Source organism: Pelecanus crispus, chromosome 1 (assembly GCF_030463565.1).
Source record: "Pelecanus crispus isolate bPelCri1 chromosome 1, bPelCri1.pri, whole genome shotgun sequence".
Classification (NCBI taxonomy): Eukaryota; Metazoa; Chordata; class Aves; order Pelecaniformes; family Pelecanidae; genus Pelecanus; species Pelecanus crispus.
This window is the reverse complement of record NC_134643.1, coordinates 91345666-91363993: the sequence shown is the minus strand read 5'-3', so window position 1 is coordinate 91363993 and position 18328 is coordinate 91345666. Positions and strand designations below refer to the sequence as shown.

Below are 18328 nucleotides of genomic sequence, written 5' to 3'. Positions count from 1 at the left end.
TCATTATGAAGGATTTTATGATTTATCAGTCATCTATAGGCTACTTTAATAGAATACATTGATATTACCACAAAATTGAAGTTCTGACTGTGACCCCTTTTCTTACCCATTTTGTTCAGGGCCTTTTCTGTGTATGGCTTCATCAGTCCACAGTACCATGAAGTAAAACAGAAGTAATTTTCTGTCTGTCCATTACAAAGAAATCTAAAGGCCATATACCTTTTTAAAATACAGTCATGATGTTGCAATTTTATAATACTTCTTCAGGGAACAGAAATCACATCACATAGCAGTTTACATAGAATTTGCTCCTCAGGCAAAAAGAAAGGCTTCTGATTAAACTAGTAAATTAAAGAAATCCAGAAAAGTCTGTTTAGTGGAAAAGAGCTTGCTTTCAAATGCTGGCATCTTTGTTCTATGCTACATTTGAGCAGTTTCCTAGAAAATCTTGGGGTTTTTTTTTCTGGATCCTTAATGAAAACAGCTACAAGACAACATGATTTGCATCATCTCATTCTGCTAGTGTTAGAACAGGATGAGCTTTGACCTTTGCTTGTTTCCTGATTTGATTTACCATACCAGATCCTACATAGAGCTGCCAGTGCCTCTCAGTAGCATTGGTATGTGTGGAAATAGTTGGGATGTTTTAGAAGGGTCTGGTAAGATGAATTTCAAACTTTCTTCACGTTGCAAACTGGTAAGTTTAAGATGGGGGAATCAAACCAACTTCCAGCTTACAAACAAAACAGAGAAAAGAGAAAAATGCTTACTATCAGATAAGATGTATGACATCAAATAATCAAAACTCTACCAACGATTATTTTCCTACTAGTACATGGGTTGGTTTTTTTCCCAGAACAAATGTTTATCAATATTATCTAATAATTTATCAAATAGAACAACAAGGATTTAGTAGACTGTTTATAAAACTAATTTTAAAGATATTTTTATTAGTATGACAAGTTAGTTAGCTGGTCAGTTACAGAAAGAAAGGTCTACCAGAAGATTGACCCTATAAGGTGCCTTCCAGTATTTCTGTCTACTTTCCCTCTTAGGTTCCAAAATACATGTTGATGCACAGGTAACTTTTTCATTTAACTCTATGCAAAGAAAGCTTTGGAGGGAAGATCCACTTACAGAGTCTGAAAAATAACACAGGAACCTCTTTCAAATCTCATGTCCACTGAAGAACATGATTGGGTTGTTTATTCATGAGGGGGGAAATGGAAAAGAAATAGTGTAATGTAAACCAAGTTATGTGATAGAGGCTGTTCAGGGTATACCTGCTGAGCAGCCACATACCTTATAGCTCAGCCTGGAGCAGGACAAAACACATGTTTTATGGGTTGACCATACCTCATGTGTCTTGCTTGTTCCTGAGGTCAGAGAGATCTGAGGCTTTTTCCCTAAGGCCAGTGAGCAGACACCATGGAGGGGCAGAGGATAGACCAAACCTCCCAATGTGTCTTTCATGGTGCTAAGCTGGCAACCACCATCTTTCACAGATGGTGAAAATGCCATGTCATGGTGTCATTGCCATGTCCTGAATTTTCACCAGCTCTGCTAAATGCCATACAAAATTCTTCTGCAAGCCATTGCTGTCACCTGTGGAACAGTTTCTGTCACAAGGGGAAGAAAGACTTCAACAGAAATAATTCTTTAACTTAGTATTTTTAAATCTTTTAAAAAACCCAGTTCTGGCACAAACTCATTTTAAATACAGATACATTGCTTCAAACAGATTGACTGTGACAACATCAAACCCAGATATTTTAAATCAGAATGGGCTTAGTCAACACAAGGCTCAAGCCATATATAAGCCATAAAGTGATGATCACTTCAAAAGAATATAAACTCCCACTGCAGTCCCAGTCCTAATGTAACAATAACATGCTGAGTTTTGGACTCTGCCAAAATATGTGATTTGTCCAGGAAATTGTGATTTATTTCTAAAGCTGAAGGAATTTCTGTGTAGAAAAATATTACAGGACACAGCTTGTCAAAATGGAGACACTTCATGGAGATACGCAATTTCTAGAAACTTATAAAGAGAATTTCAAGCCATATATTTAAAAATTGGTGAACTTTTTTCTCAATAATACTAATTAATTAATTTTAATATTTTAGTAATTTAATGATATTTGGCAATATTTAAATGACACAAATCCATGCTTCTGATTTGAGGAATCTATTCTCCATAACAAAAATCAAAATATTAACCTTTCAATTCATTATTCAGAAAAGTCTGATATTAAGGAAATTCTTTTTCCTATTAGCTCTAATCACAGGATTTTGGTGAGTCTTCCAATGTATCTTTTTCCTGGGAACACAGACACTGATTACTAGTTTAGCAACAGCCAGGAAGCTCAAAAGTCTTTGTCATTCTTTACTGAATCACACAGGAATCTTAAAGATGCTTTTAGAATCAACAAATATTTTTTCTACTTATAGAATCAATCAGTAAGAAATTCCCAAATTCTTCAGAATTCCTTAGCATCCTCATTATGTGCTTGTACTAATCCAAAACAGCCTTCAAGCTTCATATTCACATCTAAAATTTAAGCATGCCTGTGCTTAATCAGGTCTGTTCTGTTTGTATCATGAGAGGCTGATTTGTAACTTAAACCATTTCAAGTGATTACATTATTGTCTGAGTCTTGGCCTTGTTTTTCTGCTGTCTTAGAGAAACAGTGGTGATTTCCAAAGAAAGTACAGTCAGTACAGTACTTGTATTCTGCAGGCAATCATCTTTTAAAATAGGAGAGAACTTACAGAATTCTTTGTAGCAAGGGTCATATCCAAGTAAAATAAATTCCCAGCTTCTTTGTGATTCCAGATCAGGGCCATAATCTACTCATTCAATGCTTCATTATTTTATACCTCTGGTGACTTCAATTTAATTAATTTGATCTGAACTAGAAAGCCCAGGCTAGCCCAATGTCTTTTACATGGATCTAGTTCTGACATGACAGTTTGTGTGGTGCAAAATCCTAGCTGGCAGCTCTCAAAATTTGGGGTTGCTTCAGATTAAGACCATAGAGTGTCCTGCAGGACAGGCAGCCATTACAGCTATACATATAGCTTCCCTCGTGCTTAAAGATAAAAAAAAAGTTGGATAAAATGAGAACCAAATAAATAAAATATGTAACATAGAGGATAAGGAAGGAAAAGACTGACTTGGTAGCACCAATATGGGCCTCTAAGCTGGGATCCCTGAAGGCGGTTGCATTATTTTGCATGTCTGGTGTGTATCCACAGAGATCTAATCAGTAGGATACTTGAAACAACAAACATTATTAAAGGCAAACCTATACCAGCGTTCCAGAGAAGAATCAATAAAACCAAACTAGCTTTCATTGTGACTCTCCTTTCTGAAGAGTTTGTCATGGTTAAAGGAGCAGTGAAGTTGTTGTGCACATTGTAGATATCCCAGGTGAAAGGAAGAGAGGTTGCAAAGGAGAAAAGATGATATTATCAGCATCCAGGGCATGAGACTGGAAATTCTCTGCTTCAGCCAGATGAAGAAAGACTGAGTAAAACTAGAAACCTTGATACAATAGAAGACACTAAGCCAGGCAGCAAACCAGAGGCTGGAGTAGTTCAGAAACATAAAAATTGTCTTGAAAATTACAAAAAAATTTTCTTCATAATTTCTTCTTCTTGTAAGGAGGTTTTGCAAAACAGACTTAGGAACAAATCCAGCATCATCCACAACTGCAAAAAGAATCTGGATAAACTCAGAAAGATCATAATCATATCATAGAAGGACATATGATGTTCCTGATGCAGCTAGTTGAACTGACAGCCAAGATAGTTCCATTTCATAGAAGTCTTGCCATGGATTCAATTATAGCAGTTGTTAGAAAAAGACAGAAAATAATGTGGGTATAGCAACTCAAGAACTCACAATATTACTCAGCTTTTCATGGCCTCCTGAAAGCCTTAGATTTGCAGGGCAATGCCAATCCCAACTAGCTCTCATCAGTACATGCTCACCTATTTATCTCAGAGGAAGAAGTATCATAAATAAGTAATTTACTATTTATATTATTTTTTTTTTTATGATTAATATCTCAGCTGCTTTCTCTAAGCGTGCAAATTGGATAAAGATTCAATTATGGTCTTTCCAGTTCAGAGAAAGGATTTGCATTTAAAGGGCTCAGATGCATTTTTAAAAATGTGTTGTAATCCAGTTTTCACAGAACCCGCTGAATTTATGTATGTAAAGATGGAGAAGAGTTTCAAACATGTATCCTCTCTCATGCTAGGATTTGGCCCCATACCCCTATGTGGGTGGACAGAAAGATCATTTCAATATCAGAAAGGGCAAGAAATACAAGACATTTTCAGAAAATACACAATGAACTAAGTTTTGTACACAAATGTCTAAAGTCTCTTAAACCTGTTTGAGGAGTCTGATCCAATTTCCAGATCTGGCTATCATGCAGTTAACATTCTTCCCCTTCCCTCACTCCTGCAACTGTTTGGCAAGCACTCTCACTGTGGGTCCTAGATTTGCAGAAAAGGCATTCACAGCTTGACTACTATATGCTTGATTTTTCCTAACAAAACAAAAGATTCAGACCTTGGTTCAACTCCACTTATGGACTTGTAACGGAATAGCTAGTGTTATTATCTAAAGAGATCATCCCATCCATCAGGGAACTGGGTGCTTTAGTACAGGTTTTTTACAGTCTTTTTTTCTTTTTTTTTTTTTTCCCCCTGAATCTATGGTGTTTTGTTTATGTATTGACCAGTCAGAAGTACTACCCCCTAAGCACTGAAGTTCTGCAGCCAGCAGCCTAACTACACCTTTAAGGACCAACCACACCAAAGCCAACTGAAGAGAAAGGTATGGTTTATGCTGATTGGCAGCTTATCCCTACCACCTAATTGATGAAGCAAGCACACATTTTGTTCTTGCTGATCATCAAGTCATGATGTGGATCTGATCTACTGCCTTGTTTCTTTCCTTTGACTGCTGCCAGCCCACTTGTTCTTGTTTTTATTCATCCACCATGTTGGAGCGTAGTGATCCGGAGGACAGGTTACTCACCCTGGACAAAAGAGAATCTGGCGAAGCCTTCCAACTTTCAGTTAAATCTCCTAACTGCTATATAGTAGAGGAGAAAAATATAGGGACGCTGTCTCATTTCCCATGATGAAAAGGCATTGTAACTTCAGAAATTATTTGAAGGTGACATTACCAAGAAGAACATGAATCTCTCTACCTTGAAAAGGTACTTCAAGGTGAATAGTACTCTGGATGGGAAAGTATCTACATCTGTTTCACTCCACTGAGAAAGATTTGGGCATTTTCTTTCCTTTTCTTCCTTTGTGTCTGTTCAGTGATCATTGGGAAACCCGGTACTTTCCTTAGCACTGGCAGAGGAAGAAGTGAGAGACCAGACATGCTGACATCCTAATGCTGTGAAATACAGACATGTCTAGGGTTATGCAGCAGCTGAACTGGGGTTTTTAGAACTACAGTTTTGAACGCCGGTGTCTGATGTCCCAGTTTACACACTTATATTTGTATTTTTTATCTGATGCCTAAACCTTTCCCTGAACTGCACAATTATCACTTCTGAGTTTATAAGAAATACTTATCATGGCCTCTTCTACATTAAGAAACAAAATGGATGTCCTTATACTGGTGCCTGAGGTCAGCTCCTTATCTTTATCAGATATATTAAAATGGTTGTTACAAAGAGGATTATCATGTTTTTCTTATGTATGTGGAGATTTTTAAACATTATAATTATCATTACATGCTTGTTCTGAGTGTCCCAAACTAGAATAATACATTTGTAGGAAGATAAGAACAGGGAAAATTAAAATTATTTTACCAAAGTACTTCACCAGTCCGTTTCACTCTAGTCTCCTGAAAAAACACAAAATTCACCTGAGGAATTTAAGATCTGGAAATATACAGCATTAAATACAGGAGGAATAGCAAAAGTGCTAATAGAGTCAGAGTCTTACTCCCACATGGAATGTGCATACTTTTAAAATTCTGTTGTACTTGCTAAAAGGAATTAATTCAAACACTTTCCACGTAAAAGAAGAAAAAATTTTAAGGGACTTCTAAGTGAGCGGACAGGTTTGGGTTTAGTGAAAAGATTTGGGAAGGATGTTTTATATGTAGGATAGAACACTGAAGAAAAAACACAGACTTTTTGGAAAGGAAGTGATACAAATTGCTGTCAATAGTACAGTAGAAGGTATGGGCATTTACCAAGGGAGAAATTTTGAAATTTTTTTTTCAACACTGTTTCTTTGTGTAGTTTGAATTTACAAATGTAATCTATGATCGCCTAGGGCAGTGATCAAACTTTTTTGATCATGCACCCTTATGAATAAAAAATTTTTGACCATGCACCCCTGATATGATTCTATACATATATTTATTTATTCATAAATTATATACATGTGCCACGGTACATATTATGTACATTACAAAACATACACAAAAATATAAATTAAAAAATATTAAAGATTAAATAAACAATATTTTAAAATAATTGTTGTTTTATTTTATTAATGGTACAACCCCTTTTTTGTTCTCACTAAAAATATTATTAATAACTATTTTTAGTGAGAGCAATGTGATTGGATATGCTTCATTATTTTCTAAAATCTTGGTTTAACACTTTGTGATACATTGATTCAAAGGTCTGGCTCTATGTTCACTTTATTTTGATACTTGGTCTTAATGGCTGTCATAGCTGAGAAAGCTATCTCACAAAGATACATAAATCCAGATGGAAGAAGTATACTGTTGGCTGCACTTACTAAATCATGCCACTCATTTTTCAATCCCATCAACCACTTATGCAAAGGTTTTTATTGAAATTCAGCTAGTAAATTTCCATCCTCCCTGATGTCAATCAGTTGTTCTTGCAAACTAATTGGAGTTGCTGTGGTTTTATATCTTTAACAAACGGGTTCAAAACTCACTGAAAATCTTCCTTTGGAAGATTTTTAAACAGGTTAGAAAGTTCTGTTTCCAAATTTTGTAAGTGTATATTTAAATGAGTTTTTGTAGGTTACATGCTTACATCGTTTTCAGCAAGAAAATCACAAAAATCTCCACAGCACAAGTTTCTTTTGAAAAGCAGTTACTTTCTCACCCACTGTTAGAACGTCACTTTCACCTTGAAGAGGTACATTAAGTGTGTTTATTTTTTTGAAAATAACTGCTAGGTAACCTACTACTGCCAGATGCTTGTCATCACAGAAAAGATCAGCAAATTCAGAACACTTGTCTTTTTGCAAAAGAAAAATGAGTAACTGGTGTTTAAATTCAACAACTCTTTTAAGCCCATTGCCATGAGATAACCAGCAAATGTCTGTGTGATACTGTATTGGATTTATGTGGCAAGGTTTTGCTAGAGGGAGGGGCTGCCTGGGTGGCTTCTGTGAGAAGAGACCAGGTGCTGCCCCATGATGCACAGAGTCAGTTCCAGTCACCTCCAAAACAGACCCACCACAGGCCAAGGCTGAGCCAAGCACTGATGCTGGTGGCGCCTGTGTGATAACATATTTAAGAAAGGGTAAAAAACACTGCACAGCAGCTGTGAGAGACAGGAGTGAGAAAATGTGAGAGAAACAACTATGCAGACACCAAGGTCAGTGAAGAAGGAAGGGAGGAGGTGCTCCAGGCACTGGAGCAGAGATTCCCCTGCAGTACCTGGAGAATATCATGGTGATGTAGGTTATCCCCCTGCAGCCCATGGAAGACCACACTGGAGAAGATATCCACACGGCAGCCATGGAGAGCCCATGTCACAGCAGGTGGATGTGCCCTGAAGGAAGTGCAACCTGTGGAGATCTCACACTGGGGAGAAGGTTCCTGAAAGGAGCTGCAGCCTGTGGAGGGGAGCCCACACTGGAGCGTGTTTTCTGGAGGGACCTGTGGCCTGTGGGGGACCCACGCTGAAGCAGTCCATTCCTGGAGGACTGCACCCTGTGGAGAGGTCCCATGCTGGAGCAGTTCATGATGGACTGTAATCTGTGGGAGGGACTCCACACTGGAGCAAATGAACTGTGAGCAGGAAGGAGCAGCAGAGACGAAGTGCTATGAACTGAGTGCAATCCCCATTCCCCTTCCCCCTGCACTGGTCAAGGGGGGAGGAGGTAGAAGAGTCATGAGTGAAGAAGAGGAGGTGGGGGGGGGGAAATTTTTTGTTTTGTTCTTTATTTCTCACTACACTACTCTGCTATTGATTGGCAATAAAATAAATTAATTTCCCCAAGTTGAGTCTGTTTTGCCTGTGATGGTAATTGCTAAGTCATCTCCCTGTCTCAACCCAAGAACTTTTTCATCATATTTTCTCCTCCTGTCCTGCTGAGGAGGGGTAGTATAGAGTGGCTTGGTGGGCACCTGGCAGCCAGCCAAGATCAACCCACCACAGATACAAAAGGTTATCATGGTCACTCCCCATCTCATTATGAAGTATTGTAAAGATTCTACTGTTTCAAGGTCTTGTTTTATGAAATTAACCATATCAATGACATCCTGTAGCACTTGCACATCTGGCTCCCATTTCTTTGCGGCAATAGCTTGCCTATGAACAATGCAGTGAATGAATTTCAGGTGTGGTGCTATCTATGTAACCTTACCATGCAATCCTTTTCCTAGTCAAAGCAGCCGCTCTACCAGTCGTTACACTTGAACAGGTTTCTGTAAAACATTTTTATTAAAGAAGTAATTTACTGTTGAGATATAGCTTCTCTGGTAGATTTTTCCTTTAGTGGCTCACAGAAAGGGGTTCTTCATGTATTTCACTATGGAAACAGAATCTAGCAAATGCCATAAGCTGAGACATATTAGAAACATCTGTACTTTCATCCAGCTGCATAGCAAGCCTCTTGTACTGTGTAATTTGTACTGATACTTGTTTCTTCAAATCTTCAGCAAGGTTTTCTATGCATCTTCCAACAGTGTTTGCTGACAAAGGAATGCCTTTTAGTTTGCCTCCGTATTGCTTTCTGTGTATTATTTCAGCCATTTTTAGTGCAGCAGGAAGAACAGGTGTTTCCCCAGTGGTATGTGGCTTTTTGCCTTTTGCTATGAAGTAAGAAACCTCAAAGGAAGCTTCTTAACATTTATCATTAAGTTCAGTGAAATTTTGTAAAGTACTGGATTGAATATCTCATAGCTTGAAACATTGCTGAAAAAAATGTAGAGGTTTGTCTTCATGTTCTGGATGCTTAGTTTTAAGTTGTCTTGCTAATTCTGATGGCTTCATAGTGTCATTAGTTAACATCTCAAGGCACATTATACAGGGTGAGCTACTTTCTGTGCACTTTGATCTCCATTGCCAGCTGTGTGCTTGAGTGTTCTGACTGTATGTGTTTGTGTGTGTTTCTGTATATGCCTGAGGAGTATGTGGTCAGCCTCACTACTGGCTCAGCCTCAGGAAAACAGAGCCACAACCTCCATGCATCATCAGGAAAATGGATTCATCAACATGTAGCAGTACAATCCTTAGATTATAGAATCTAATTAAGAAGATTATTAAGTACAGAAACTGCTTTAAACAAATATAATAAATACCATCTATGCTGGCTGTGTTTCAACAGGACAGATTAGTTCTACATTTAATGAAATCATGTAACAATGCACTAACATCTGTTAGTAGTTATTAACATACGACAGTACCTTCCTAATGGTACAAGTTGTTTGTACAATTAGAGAATTGGACACAGATCATGCCAGAAAATTGCTTACAAAAATTAGTCTTTATTTAGTTTTGGTAAACTATTAGTATGTTACAATTCATCTCATATGTAACAATTAACCTACAAAACTTGCAGTTGTTTCATGCAACTTTCTATGTCCTGGTGACCCATTCCAGGGAATGATCTTTGTTTCCATGGCTAAGAGACCTGGAGTGACTCACATGCTTATACTCATTGCACACCTCAAAAGCCAGGCCAAGCCTACCCTGTCCAGCAACTAACTGGCAAGCTGACTGACACTGCTGCCATTCTAGTTGCTGGTTTTGATTCAACTGCTGCTGTATTCTCAATTACACTCATGCTCAGGAATTATCTAGAAAGTACTGGACCAACCTTTTTCTCCAGGAAAGGGCAAAGTGAACTGCTGAAGGGTAGATAATTTCTTCACGCTGCAGAAAATGACCCTCTAGTTCTTGTGGCCATATTGTGTTGTGCACTTGGGTGGACCAGCAAATTTTGACATAAAGAGGGTCCCCTCCAAGGTTGTATGCAGTGACCTCATGCCTGTCACCAAGTGTCACCATATCACATTCTGGGTGCCAACACCTGAAAAAGGTCCTCCATTGCATTGTGTAGCCTTACCATCTCGATGTTGATTGCTAGACAGCCAATTTGAAGTCCATAGTGCAGATGGAGGTCTCCCAGGCCATCTTCCAGACTGTCTACTCATGAGTCAAAAGCAACATCACGGAGATCAGATGGGTGTTAGCTGAATCATAGAATCATAGAATCGTTTAGGTTGGAAAAGACCTTTAAGATCATCAAGTCCAACCATTAACCCACACTACCAAGTCTACTCTAAGCCAATCAAGGGTAGACTAGACTAAACCATGTCCCGAAGTGCCACATCTACCCGTTTTTTGAACACTTCCAGGGATGGTGACTCCACCACCTCTCTGGGCAGCCTGTTCCAATGCTTGACCACCCTTTCCGTAAACAAATTTTTCCTAATTTCCAGTCTAAACCTCCCCTGGCACAGCTTAAGCCCATTTCCTCTCGTCCTATCGCTAACTACGTGAACCTGAACTCCCCATCCTCATTGAATCATAGAATCATAGAATCGTCTAGGTTGGAAAAGACCTTTAAGATGATCCAGTCCAACCATAACCTACACTACCAAGCCCACCTAAAGCAATCAAGGGTAGACTAGACTAAACCATATCCCGAAGTGCCACGTCTACCCATTTTTTGAACACTTCCAGGGATGGTGACTCCACCATCTCTCTGGGCAGCCTGTTCCAATGCTTGACCACCCTTTCCATAAAGAAATTTTTCCTAATTTCCAGTCTAAACCTCCCCTGGCGCAGCTTGAGGCCATTTCCTCTCGTCCTATCGCTAGCTACTAGGGAGAAGAGACCAACACCCACCTCACCACTACCTCCTTTCAGGTAGTTGTAGAGAGCGATAAGGTCTCCCCTCAGCCTCCTCTTCTCTAAGCTAAACAATCACAGTTCCCTCAGCCGCTCCTCATAAGACTTGTTCTCCAGACCCTTCACCAGCTTTGTTGCCCGTCTCTGAACACGCTCCAGCACCTCAATGTCTTTCTTGTATTGAGGGGCCCAAAACTGGACACAGTATTCCAGGTGCGGCCTCACCAGCACCGAGTACAGGGGGACAATCACCTCCCTGCTCTTGCTGGCCACAGCATTCCTGATACTAGCCAGGATGCTGTTGTCCTTCTTGGCCGCCTGGGCACACTGCTGGCTCATGTTCAGCCGGCTGTCGACCAACACCCCCAGGTCCTTTTCAGCCAGGCAGCTTTCCAGCCACTCCTCCCCAAGCCTGTAGCATTGCATGGGGTTGTTGTGACCGAAGTGCAGGACCCGGCACTTGGCCTTGTTGAACCTCATACAGTTGGCCACGGCCCATCGATCCAGCCTGTCCAGGTCCCTCTGCAGGGCCATCCTACCCTCCAGCAGATCGACACTCCCACCCAATTTGGTGTTGTCTGCAAACTTACTGAGGGCACACTCAATCCCCTCATCCAGATCATTGATAAAGATATTGAACAAGACTGGCCCTAAAACAGAGCCCTGGGGAACACCGCTCGTGACTGACTGCCAACTGGACTTAACACCATTTACCACAACTCTCTGGGCTCGGCCACCCAACCAGTTCTTTACCCAGCAAAGAGTATGCCTGTCCAAGCCGTGAGCTGCCAGCTTCCCGAGGAGGATATTATGCGAGACGGTGTCAAAAGCTTTGCTAAAGTCCAGGTAGATGACATCCACAGCCTTTCCATCATCTACCAGGTGGGTCACCAGGTCATAGAAGGAGATCAGGTTGGTCAAGCAGGACCTGCCTTTCATGAACCCATGCTGGCTGGATCTGATCCCCTGGTTGACCTATACTCGCCTGTGGAGTTCGCTCAAGATGAACCTCTCCATAATCTTCCCCGGCACCGAGGTCAGGCTGACAGGCCTGTAGTTCTCCGGGTCCTCCTTCCGGCCCTTCTTGTAGATGGGCGTCACATTGGCAAGCCTCCAGTCATCAGGGACCTCCCCTGTTAACCAGGACTGATGATAGATGATGGAAAGTGGCTTGGAGAGCTCCTCCGCCAGCTCCCTCAGTACTCTCGGGTGGATCCCATCCGGCCCCATAGACTTGTGAGCGTCCAGGTGGCGTAGCAGGTCATTAACTGCTTCCTCCTGGACTATGAGGGCTCCATTCTGGTCCCCATCCCTATCCTCTAGCTCAGGGGCCTGAGTACCCTGGGGATGACCAGTCTGGCTGTTAAACACAGAGGCAAAGAAGGCGTTAAGTACTTCAGCCTTTTCCTTGTCCTCGGTGACAATGTTCCCCCCCACATCCAGCAAAGAATGGAGATCCTCCTTGGCTCTCCTTTTATTGCTGATGTACTTATAAAAGCATTTTTTATTGTCTTTTACAGCACTGGCCAGATTGAGTTCTAGCTGGGCTTTTGCTTTTCTAATTTCCTCCCTGCAGGACCTAACAAGATCCCTGTACACCTCCTGAGTTGCCCACCCCTTCTTCCAAAGGTGATAGACTCTCCTTTTTTCCCTGAGTCCCCGCAAAAGCTCCCTATTCAGCCAGGCCGGTCGATTTCCCCGCCGGTTGGTCTTACGACACACAGGGACAGCCCGCTCCTGCGCCCTTAAGACTTCCTTCTTAAAGAAGGCCCAGCCTTCCTGGACCCCTTTGCCCTTCAGGACCGCCTCCCAAGGGACTTTCCCAACCAGGGTCCTGAAGAGGCCAAAGTCTGCCCTCCGGAAGTCCATGGTAATAGTTTTGCTGCCCCTCCGCTTAGCATCACCCAAAATTGAGAACTTTATCATGTCGTGGTCGCTAAGCCCAAGACGGCCTCCAACCTCGACATTTCCCACAAGCCCTTCTCTGTTGGTAAACAGCAGGTCAAGCAGGGCACCTCCCCTGGTAGGCTCGCTTACCAGCTGCATTAGATAGTTATCCCCCACATACTCTAGGAACTTCCAAGACTGCTGCCTCTCTGCTGTGTGGTATTTCCAGCAGATATCCGGCAAGTTGAAGTCCCCCACAAGAACAAGGGCTAGCGATTGTGGGACTTCTGCCAGCCATTTATAGAATGCCTCATCTACCTCTACATCCTGGTTGGGTGGTCTATAGCAGACTCCCAACAGGACATCCGCCTTTCCGGCCTTCCCCCTCATCCTTACCCATAAGCATTCCACCTTGTCATCACCACTGTCAAGCTCTATGCAGTCGAAACACTCCCTAACATACAGAGCCACCCCACCGCTTTTCCTTCCCTGCCTATCCCTTCTGAAGAGCTTATAGCCCTCCAGTGGAGACAATTAACAAAGTACATATGACCATATGCTGTTTATGGAGAGGCTACTATGAGTACATCAATTTCAGAAGCTGCTCAACATACTGCAAGTCCACAGGGAGAATTATGGATGAAGCACAGATTACAATGGCCATATGTGTCAAGGAGCATGCCCCAAATGCGACAGAGCAGCAGGAAGAGCTGTTCCATAAAGGAAGGTGAGCCAGGAATTTAGCATCACCACAAGGCAGGCAGGACAGTAAGGGCATTGTACGGCATACAGCATATGAGAAAGGATAGCAGATAAGCTCTGTGATGGTAACTAGGGTCAGCCAGCAGTCTAGTGGTTGCCAGACAAGTCCATAGTGATAAGGTATGCCCAAGATCAAGCCAGAAATTCAAGTCTGGAGGTCAGGATCAGTATCCAGGTCAGCTAAGCATGTGTAAATCGCACATGCTGCCATAGAGACCAACAGCTTAAAATTACCACCCAGCTTAAAATTACCTCCTGAAAGTAGGAGGGGCCAAGCCCTGCTGAGGCTTCTCATAGCAATTTGATTTAAGGTCAGCCAGCTGCACTGGGAAAGCTGGCTCTGAATCTAGGCAGCCAAAATCCCAGAAGGACTGGAGAGGGAATGCACTCAAGGCCCTGACAATATGCACTATGGCAATATCCAGGAACTTTATCAATGAGTCCATCCCAGTACCATCTTTCTACTATCTGGCGGTAAAACTAATAATATCAGTGCTATTCAACACAAGTAAATTCCAAGGGTTTGATCAAGAAAACAGTTTTTTTAAACAGGAATAACCACCAGAGTAGATGGGTGGTTAAGTACACAAAGTAGTTCAGTAAATGTATAGAGAATAAGTATACAGTATTCTGGGCTGTTTTAACAGCAGCACAGACAGTAGATTTAGGGAAGTGATTCTCTTCCTCAGCACTTTTTAAGACAGTATCTGGAATACTGCATCCATTCAGGGGTAATTTTATTTTTCTAGTGACTGGAGACTATTAAATCTACAGATAATACCAGGCTTGGACTGGCCGCAAAGTTTTTTGAAGACAGATTCAGAATTCAAAATCATCTTGACAAACTGGAGATGCAGACTGAAAAAATATGGACAAATGTTTATAGATATGAATAAACATATGCATAAATACTCGATGGGGAAGAAGCTGTCAGCAGAACTGCAGAGAAGGATCTGGTGGGTACAGCAACAGCTGTGAAGACAATTATAAAAAAGACAAATGGCATGCTGGGATATACGAACAGCAATTTTTGTTTCTTGTACAAATCAAGGCATTGTACTATTCTATGTTGCTCTATTAAGGTTGTATTGCAGAAAATTTTTTAAAAATTGCAAAAATTGAAAGCTCCAGCCTTGTTTAGTTTCAAGAGAAGAAATCTGCAAAAGGGCTTACACGTGTGAAAAATAACTCTGAAGATACAGGAATAAACTTTTCTCCATGTACATTATGGGAAGGGCAAGAGTGGCAGGCTTCATAATTACAAAGTCAGATCCTTTTTACGATTAGAATGTTAAAACTTAGAGGAAAAGAAGTCACTTATATTCTCATTGCAAACTTCTTAGAAGAGTTTGAACAAGAAGCTGCAGGAACATCACAGGGAAAGTTGATCTAGCCTTTGAGAAGAGAAGTGAATGAAAGCACATCTTACTCATTTAACTACATAGAAGTGTACTGAAAATGAATTTGTTTCTATTTTCTGGGATAAAATCTTTCCCTGCTAATTAGGCTGTTCAGCTTGTCTTTTGACTTTGTGTACTGGAGTCTTTGGTACTTGTAATACCTCATAGTCACACAGGAAATTATTTAGTTAATTTCAAAATATGCCACATTGCTAAGCAGATACAAACAACTCCATTTTACAGATGCACTGATAAGTTAGCAGATGACTCAAACCCACATATTATGTCAGGATCAAAGATAAGAGTGGAACTTGAAATCTCCAGAATCCTGAGTTTAGGCCTTAACTAGTGAAACACAGTGCAATAGCTGCAGATACTGAGACAGGATGAAAGGTGTAAGAAGAGAAGACAAAAAATGAAAACTTGGTGGAAATACAGAGCAAGGAAATTGAGGGTTCATCTCAGGAGAGATGAGGTAACTTTTTTTTTTAAATATGGCAGTCCTCTTTGCATTTCACAAGCATTATCTGTGATACTGCAAAGTATATGAGGAGCCTTAGTATCAAGTACAATCTAAAACACAAATGGGGACAGCAGATTTGGGGACTGAACATAAGAGAAGAATTTTTATGACTGATGACACTTCAATATCTGGTCCACAGCTGTAACTAATGGTAAATAATATGGATGTACTTCTATCCAAAAAAATACTGAAAAACGGTGTTCTTGCTGACACCTTCTAAAGCACTGCCAATGGCCATGGAATTCCTATAGTTTCTAATTTAACTGTAAACACTGTGCTTCCACATACTTTATTCTTGTGGCATTACAGTTAAAATATACATGTTGAGACACAGGTCTCTGAGTTTTGGTCAAGTGAATACTGCTCTTTAACAGTCATGACTCATGTGATTCTGCATCAGAAGAAGTTAATCTACATGTGAAATATAATTGATTCTGCTTGTTAGCCCCATAGTCTCTGAAATTCAAGGCCCTTTTCACCTCACACATTAGCACCCATCGTTTAGGTTATAAAGCTTAGTTCTGTTTTACTGTCACCAAGCACAGGACTTAGGCTGAGTTTGCCATAAGTAGATATTAGCGAACAACTCCACAAGGCTGTCTCTCATCTCAATTGGATCTGTAGGGCTAATGCAGTAAAACACAGGACATAGCTTTTGTATTATTAAATTCACCAGTTTTGATTATGTTGAATATGAAAGGGGATTTTTTGTTCTACTGATTTTTCAGAATCAAAACTGAATTTTAGAGCAAATGTCCTTTTAAATCAGCCTGTAAGCAATTGTAAAAGACAAAGTAGGTAGCCAGTACTTCAAAGAACTATGGAAATGGTTTTCTAGGGTGTATTTTGGAAGGTGGTGCACTGTGCAGGAGCAAGAATAGAGTTGGTACACTCAGTTCTAACAGACTCCCTCTAGCAGGCTGCTGGGCTCAGACATTTCATTTGCCTGTTTCTTCACTTAGTTTCTCTGTCTATAGCTTGAACCACAATATTTTTTATTTTTATCTACTGCATTTTCAGCTTTCTAAACACTTCATAGGAGCAAATGTCTATTTTGTCCTTAGAGCAGCCACACAGCCTGCTGTTGAGGAGGCATGCTAAGTGTGTCTGCTTATGTCAGGGATTATGCTTTTATTCTTTCTTGCCCTCCTTCATTTTAAATAAAAGTTTCAGAGGATAGGGCTTGCTTTTCTGAATGGAAAACAATGCCTCATGGGTGTTTTGGGATGGTTTCACAGTTAATGTCCGAATATGTAAAAGATATATAACTACAAAAAAAAATACTTTTTTAATATAAATCTGTACCCTGTTGCATAGAAAAAAATTCAAGTTATCACTAGTACAGTAACTGCAAGAAACTACAAAATCATTAACAATAGCCTGAACTGACATTATAATTATGCCTATTTATTCTTAGAGATTTTGCCCAGTGAAGCAATAAAATGAGATATTAAAGCAACAGAGAAAATAAGAAAAAACATTTATGTAGGGCAGGATTATGTCCAGGGAAACTCAAGAAAATAAGGTGGGTGTTTTGTAGTTTCAGCTTCAATGTTTTCTCCTGCCATTCTTACTTTCAACTATTTGCCCTTCTCCTGGCTTTCTTGCCTAATCTTCTCTGCCTTCCTATCTTCATTCTGAGACTTCCCTTCTCTAGTACCTGAAACCAACCCCTTTTCTTTTCTGTCATCAAGGCTACCCTTCCTGTCTACCTCTGGATTCACATACCTTGCATCCATTCTCATCCACTTGGCTTCCAGGTCTGAATATACTCTTCCTTTTGGATGGATTGATGAATCTTCAGTTTGAAGGACCCACACAGGTCAGGCTACCCCACCTTTTCTCTCATCATCTTTAACAGATTCAACCAGGTAACTGAACTACCACACATTATGCTAGTCCATGGTTACAAGCTTTGGTCTTTCCTCTTCTTCCTGCTTCCTCTGAACTTAAAGTCTTTTGACTGACGTTAGTGGTTAGAAGTATCAGCAACTTTTCAGTCCTTTTTCCTGAATAAAGATGATGAACCTGAACTCCCCATCCTCATGGAGACAATTAACAAAGTACATATGACCATATGCTGTTTATGGAGAGGCTACTATGAGTACATCAATTTCAGAAGCTGCTCAACATACTGCAAGTCCACAGGGAGAATTATGGATGAAGCACAGATTACAATGGCCATATGTGTCAAGGAGCATGCCCCAAATGCGACAGAGCAGCAGGAAGAGCTGTTCCATAAAGGAAGGTGAGCCAGGAATTTAGCATCACCACAAGGCAGGCAGGACAGTAAGGGCATTGTACGGCATGCAGTCCCACAGCATATGAGCAAGGACAGCAAGTGGCCCAGAAAAGCTGGAAGAACAGGTTGCTCAGGGAAGTTGTGGATGCCCCATCACCAGAAGTGTTCAAGGTCAGGTTGGACGTGGCTTTAAGCAACCTGATCTAGTTAGTGAAAGATGCCCCTGACCATGAAAGTGGGGTTGGACTAGATGATCTTTAAAACATCCCTTCCAACCCTAAGTATTCTGTGACTCTATGATTCTATGTACCTGATGGACTGAAGGTAGATGAGAGAGCAAATATTTGGTGGAAAAAAAGGTAGTGAGAAGTTCCCATCTGCATATGTGATGAAGAAC

General features: G+C 40.8%; 1 protein-coding gene across 1 annotated transcript; it reads right to left on the bottom strand.

Moving 5' to 3' along the window:
• Positions 1 to 2990: 2990 nt before the first annotated feature.
• Positions 2991 to 3771, bottom strand: LOC104026813 (taste receptor type 2 member 40-like). The gene is given in 4 exon segments (XM_075709695.1): positions 2991 to 3234; positions 3236 to 3460; positions 3462 to 3649; positions 3652 to 3771. Coding segments are annotated over 4 exon segments (777 nt in total).
• Between the last annotated feature and the right edge of the window lie 14557 nt (positions 3772 to 18328).